Raw genomic sequence first — 6,820 nt, 5'->3', positions numbered from 1 at the left:
CCTCCGAGCAGCGATTGCCGAGCGGCCCAGAGAGAGCCTCGTACCTGTGCGGCCTTAACAGTGTATCGGCATATCCGATATACTGTATAAGCACTGTACGATATGGAACAACAGTGCTCTCTCACGCACACAGCTGCGCGCTGTTATCAGTGGGCCATTCTTTATCACTGTGTCAGTGGGTCTCTGCTCTCTCCCTCTCTTTGCAGGGCGGGGAAATTCAGGCAGCGAGAGAGCTCTGTTAGCAGCTAAGAAAATCCAGGGGGAAAGTCTCAGACAGAATATTCAAACGCATGGAAAATCGCATGAGAGAGAGTGCTACCCCAGCAGAACATTTGGAAAACGAAACAACGAGCGGTCGAGGAAAAATCAAGAAAGGCAACTGAATAGCAAATATTTACCATGGCTCGAGTAATGGTCAAATATTTGCCATATCGAACTGGCGGCTTGCATGCTATTTGCTAGAAATTTACATTTATTCACGTGTAATTAACTCAGTTCGTTTAAACACCTGCCGTTGGGATAGTGAGTAATTTTCTAACCCATAATAATTAAATTTAATATAACTAAATATATTAATTAATGAACAAATTTACCACCTAAGTCCAATTAATAGATTTATTCATTCTATTTCTAAGAAAATTTTTTTGAATTATACCTTATTCCAATAAACCATTATATACATATGTAAATGATTTTTTTGAAATAATATTATTTTCCCGGAATCACGAAATAAAATTTAAGATGCTTCTATTTTAATTGAATTGAATTTTTTTTGACAAATACATCGTCTATTTAAATGTAGTTACTGTCTGGGATATTTGCAAATATTAGTAACCTGCCTTGTTTGCAAAATTCCATTTCTGCGAACAATTAACTCTTTGTTTATCTATTGGTTTTAAATAATACAATAACACCAATTTTTGTTTTAAATTTTTTCTTGTAAGAAAGTTTATCTATTTATTGTAATGTATATACTTTTAAATTTTAAATTTGGCGCCCAAGCAGAAATGTTATTATTAAATTCAGCCAGGGGAAGTCTGCACAAACAGAGGCAGAGAAATCCTGTTCAGTTAACAGAGCTGAAATAGCACATCATGGCCAACATTTCTCTGCAAAAGGCCAACAGAATATGAAGATGCACTCCTGCGTATATTTTCCTTATAACCCCGCACATTTAAGCAATGCCAAATTGATTCTGACTGCAACAATATCGGCTATTCAACAAGATGGGTATCGAGAATAATTCCAAAATGTTCCGCTCGAGCAATCATCATCAAGAGAAAACCCGAATATGTTTATGGACAAGATAATAATCAGTAATGAAAACAAAATAAATTAAAGCTTTATAAGCTAACATTAGCTGTCGGGCAGCCAGAGAACATAAATCGAGTCAAGAGCCCCAGGCCAGGCGAAATAAAATGGCAAAAATTATTATTATCTAAACAAAATGTGGGGGGATGTGAGCATCTCATATGCCATCGCTCAAAAGCACTCGGCCACTGAGATTGTTAGAGGGGGTTCGAAAGGGGAGTCAAAAGGGGCTGCAGCAGCCCCCCAGTCTCTTGTTTTTGGGTTATTTCAAATTGAAAAACATGAAAAGAAATATTTCCAATCAATTGGCAAAGAGAAACGAATAAAAATTCACATACAGAACAGACACAAAAAATCGCCTGCACACAGACAAAGACACCGGAGGAGGCAACAAGAAAAATGTTGTTCATTCATTAAATACAAAAATTCATTAAACAGACGAGCGATCAGAAATATTACTGCTGCTGCAGTCCAAACGAAAGTGGCTGACCGGTGTGTAAAAAAAAGGGAAAAATAAAAATAGTTGTTTACTTTCGGAACAGAAGCAACGACAACAACAACACCGGGGTAACAAGCTCTCTCACAGTGCGATAAAATATGTTTTTTTAATGCAGGTTCGTGTTCAATAAAAGTGCCACAAATCCAAATAGAACCCGCTGCAGGAAAATAAAGAAAAAAAGCGTATATATAGATTTTCCTGGCTTCCCAGGTTCGAATATTTTATACCAGCTGGGTGCTGATTCTGCCAATTGATTGGAAAGTTTTCGCAAAATCTATATGCCCTTTTGTACCCCGTTTGCTGAAATGACCATTGAAAAAAGGGAAAGTGAATTAAGCAAAACGAAAGAGAAATGTTCGAACAGGTGCGGTTATTAAAAAGAAATTAAAGTGTAAGTTGGAAGAAAAAATACATGGTCAATATATATTTACACGATGCCCACAATTCAAATATATCTACAATAAATAATTCTTGTCATTTGAAATAAAATTAAAATCTTAAATCTTAAAATTCATTTCCTTACGGATGATGAATAGTTTTTGAATAGTGAGCTATATTTATTTGATTGTCCAATTATGACAATTGGTTTTGCCTTGCTGAGGTATACTTAAATTTTAATAAAAGTCTGAATATTTTTAATGGATATTTGAAATAGTTCAATCAACCCTAAAAATAATATTTACTAAGTACATACACATTCAATTGATCAATTTAGATTGCAACTGTTTGATAATTTTTAATAAACCATAGTCTTGTCTAGTTGAACTTAATATATTTTATGGTCAGTTTTGGAGGGCCATTCAATACTTCAACATGTGTTCAAAGCTAAAAAATATAGTTAAACTGATTGTTATTTTGTGCCTCGTAGCACAAGTAAAGATAAGCACAAAGTCTTTAATGTTTACTTTATTCTAAAATAATTAAAACATTTTTTCAGATTACTTCAAAATTTGAATTTACCAATATCAAATGCAGTAGTCTGGATACACATTTTACAGCATTTGAGTATTGCTACATTAAATCAATAAATCGAACTTATAAATATGTTTCCATTAAAGCGAATTTATTCGAAACTCCTGTGACTAAAGTAAAGGTTTGTTGGTAACAAAAACACTGTAAAGATATTAATTCTCCATTATTTGTCTTTAGGTAAACTTTGCCATGTACAAAAGAGTGAATGGTTACTTGCCGTTTCTCTACAATATAACAGTGGACTCATGTCGTTTCCTGAAAAATACCACTTCCCAACCGATTGCAAAGTTCTTTTATGAACTCATCAAATCTAACTCCAACATAAACCACTCGTGCCCCTACAATGTAGGTTCTTAAATTCTGTAAGCAAATTTATTTTATATTTCTGGTATTATATTAGCATGATGTCATGATCGAAAAGTTATCCGCTGGGTCCATAAATCACCAAATACTAAACGTTTTACCAGTTCCCGAAGGTCGATACTTGATTCAAACTCACTGGTACGCCTACGATATTCTTCGAGCCAGCATTGGGTTTTATGGAACCATTTCTTAAATGGTATTAATAAAAAAGATTCAAAGATTAATATAATAGATTTAACGCTTTTAAAAGTACATCTAATAATTCGAACATTTTTTGTTGTGGGGGGTGAACAAATTTTTTGTTGTAAATTTTTGAATACCAATATTCCTTTCATTTTTCAACCGAGTGGGGGGTGGTATATCACCCATATTACCCCCCGTGGATCGGCGCATGATTTAACCCTTTAACGCTTACGATATTCTTCGAGAAACCTTTAGTTTTTATGGAACTTTTTATTAATCGCCATTTTGATACATTTTTTGTTCAGTGTCAAGAATAATAAAACGCCCTAAAACTTTCGGGCTAGTTTTTATGAAATATTTACTGCCAAACTAAAAATATTTTATTTTTCTGTCAAAATATTTTCTGTATATACATACAAGTTCAGCCAACCCTTAAATAATCTTTAATAAATACATTTACATTTAATTGATCAATTTCGATTGAAAATTTTTGATAGTTCTAAATGGAGTTGAACATATTTATATTTAGAATCAGTGTTGTTTGGCCACACAATATTAAAAGATGTGTTTTAATCTAACTAATCTACTGGTGGTTATTTTGTGTTTTGTACCAGAGGTTAATATTTACTCTTTAGTTTTTATAGGACTATTCTTATATAATTTTAAGTTGTATTACAGAATACTTTAAAATTCGAGTATACAAACATCAAATGTCATTCTTTGGATACAAATTTTACCACATTTGAATACTGCTACATAAAACCCATAAATCGGACATATAAATATATTTCCTTTAAAGCGAAATTATTACAAACACCTGTTACTAAAGTGAAGGTTTGTGAATAATTCTAAAATACTAAATAAATTAAATATTTATTTTATAGTTAAACTTTGCCTGGTATAAACGGGCGAATGGTTACATGCCGTTTCTTTATAACATAACATTGGATTCATGCCGCTTTCTAAAAAATCCCAGTTCTCAACCGACTGCTAAGTTTTTTTACGAACTTTTTAAGTCTCACTCTAACATGAATCATTCATGCCCCTATGACGTAAGTTTATATAGTTGCAAACAAATGTATACTATAAATCTGGTTCTTTCAGCATGATCTCATTATCGATAAGTTATCCACCGGCTTCATGAACCACCAATTAACGAAAGTTCTGCCTGTTCCGGAAGGACAATATCTTATGCAAACTTATTGGTATTGTTACGATATTATTCGAGCAAGCATTGGTTTTTATGTACATATTTCTTAAATGGTATTGCAAACATATTTCGATAATTTTCCATAGACCTGACAGACTTTTTTTCCTGTCGCTTGAAATGTAATTGAAATCTGTTCATGACCTATGTCAAGATGAATAAATTGAGTGAGTATTTATATTGAACCACTGACGGTAGTCAAATATTTAAGAGTCACGAGTAATTAAACGCTTTAAAACTGTTTTAAGCTTTGGCTCAAATTTAGTAGTTTTAAATTATCATGTAAATTGTGCATTTTAAATCATAATGCTATTAAGGTAATAATAAAAAAAAATGTACCACTATTCACAATACCTATGCCAAAAACATGATCAATCAACCCTTGAGTAAACTTTTAAAGTTTAATTGATCAATTTCGATTGAAAATGGTTAGTCTAGTTCAGCTTTAGAATATTTTAATCAGTTTCGGTTGGTCCTTCAATGTTAAAAGATGTGTTCTAAGCTTAATGGTTTAGTTAAGTTAGTGTTTATTTCGTGTTTGGTGCTAGAGGTATTCCACTCTTATAGAAAAAATATTTTAATATTAATTAATTACATTTCTATAAAAGATCACTTCCAAATTAGAGTGGACCAACATAAAATGCTCCTCCATGGATGAAAGTTTTTGCGTAATGGAATATTGCTATATAAAACCGATAAATCGAACTTATAAATATATTTCTATTAAAGCGAAATTATTAAAAACTCCGGTCACTAAAATTAAGGTATGTTGGTTACAAATAAATAGTGAAGAAGGTGATTTGATAAGTATTTCTCTTTTAGCTAAACTTTGCCATGTACAAAAGAGTAAATGGCTACTTGCCGTTTCTTTACAATATAACAGTGGACTCATGTCGCTTTCTGAAAAATACTACTTCCCAACCGATAGCTAAGTTCTTTTATGAACTCTTTAAGTCTCACTCCAACATGAATCACACATGCCCATACGACGTAAGTTTGTTCCACTGCATAAAATATATTATATTCTGAATGCGATATTTTCAGCACGATATCATCATTGACAAGTTATCAACCAGCTATTTAAATTACAAATTGACAGAAGTTTTACCAGTTCCTGAGGGCCAATATTTGGTGCAGACAAATTGGTACGCATACGATATTCTTCGAGTTAGCGTGGGATTCTATGTAAATATTTCTTGAGTTGCTTAACTAATGTTTCCTTTATATAAACTATATTTATATTCTTTGATTATAACAGATCAAAATCGTATTAACATGTGTATGATTATAAAAATTCCAAACAGCAGCCTAAAACATTTCATTGTGAAGAGTAAAATACTGTAAATATGTAGATATATATCTCCCTAGAAACCTTTCCCAATAAAAGTACTGGCGCTGACCTTTACATATCATTGACCCTTTGAAAAGGAGAACGAGAACGGCGAGAAGTCGACTAAGGAATGTTGAAGTGAATTTATTGTTCAGCTAATAGCTGATGACTGCTAGATATTTCGCATTCAGAGTGCCCTAGGAAAAGTGTCGAGTAATTTGTGGAAATGGTCAAGGCGAAATGTGCAAGAAGTGTGGGTTTCTGGCCTTTCGCCGACCGCATTTATCACTTCTGGACTCTTCGATTTATTCTTTTTTTTCCAACAAGCTGATAATGCCACGTCAATCGTGTAAGTTACTGTCGATGGGCTGTCAGTCGGCCTGCCATTCCTTCTTTACCTGTTTTACATTCCCCAACCAGCCCAATTATTATGAAACAATGATTGATCCGATATAGAAAATCAGGAAAAATCAAGGAATCGATGCCGAAACGGAAGCACTGACAGATAGAGACAAAACAAATTCGCAACTCAACTGGAAAAGAATCATAAATAAAATATGCGCGCCAAGCAAACACATCAGCCGGCTCCCAATCGGATCCCAATCGGAATTTCTGGGGTGGCTGAAAGGGGGAGGGCGGTTTGAGGGGAATCCAATTTGATTTATGATAAATACACCATGATTTATGCCCTTTGTCCAGAGCCTAAGCCGCCGATACGCATCAGTTCAGCTGGCGACCGCAAAATCATCGCTTTCGCCGAGCGTTTTTCAATTTTTCATTTCGCTAAAACTCTTTTGGGTTTTCCAGGCGAGATGCTCTGTTGGTACTTGGGGTATATTAGTTGAGGGAAAAGTAGAGGTAACAAAATGTGATCCTACGTTAATTTTAAATAAGAATAAATGTGCAATGGATTTGTCGGCTATGTTAGCTTTCTGTAATATTTAACTTAAAATGA

The 6,820-nt window shown here is 33.6% G+C and overlaps 2 protein-coding genes across 4 annotated transcripts; both read left to right on the top strand.

The window, feature by feature from the left end:
• The first annotated feature begins 1,839 nt into the window (after positions 1-1,839).
• LOC108056929 (uncharacterized) lies at positions 1,840-3,338 on the top strand. 2 transcript variants are annotated; one of them, XM_070216240.1, is made up of 4 exons: positions 1,840-1,925; positions 2,748-2,897; positions 2,960-3,127; positions 3,183-3,338. In XM_070216240.1, the coding sequence occupies exons 1-4, from the start codon at positions 1,920-1,922 to the stop codon at positions 3,336-3,338; spliced, it is 480 nt and encodes a 159-aa protein (XP_070072341.1). In that variant the 5' UTR covers positions 1,840-1,919. The 2 variants fall into 2 exon arrangements, 1 of the variants encoding a protein (XP_070072341.1); XR_011418919.1 differs by lacking the exons at positions 1,840-1,925; positions 3,183-3,338 and having other exon boundaries at positions 2,793-2,903; positions 2,960-3,097.
• A 1,255-nt stretch (positions 3,339-4,593) lies between these two features.
• LOC123003316 (uncharacterized) lies at positions 4,594-6,391 on the top strand. 2 transcript variants are annotated; one of them, XM_070217735.1, is made up of 6 exons: positions 4,594-4,702; positions 5,144-5,299; positions 5,358-5,525; positions 5,580-5,720; positions 5,794-6,214; positions 6,286-6,391. In XM_070217735.1, the coding sequence occupies exons 2-5, from the start codon at positions 5,186-5,188 to the stop codon at positions 5,818-5,820; spliced, it is 450 nt and encodes a 149-aa protein (XP_070073836.1). In that variant the 5' UTR covers positions 4,594-4,702; positions 5,144-5,185; the 3' UTR covers positions 5,821-6,214; positions 6,286-6,391. The 2 variants fall into 2 exon arrangements, with proteins under 2 accessions (XP_070073836.1, XP_070073835.1); XM_070217734.1 differs by having other exon boundaries at positions 4,636-4,702; positions 5,160-5,299.
• Positions 6,392-6,820: the final 429 nt, after the last annotated feature.

This window comes from Drosophila takahashii, chromosome 3R (genome assembly GCF_030179915.1).
Source record: "Drosophila takahashii strain IR98-3 E-12201 chromosome 3R, DtakHiC1v2, whole genome shotgun sequence".
NCBI classification, from domain to species: Eukaryota; Metazoa; Arthropoda; class Insecta; order Diptera; family Drosophilidae; genus Drosophila; species Drosophila takahashii.
The sequence above is the reverse complement of the archived record's forward strand: the minus strand, read 5'-3'. Positions and strand labels throughout refer to the sequence as shown.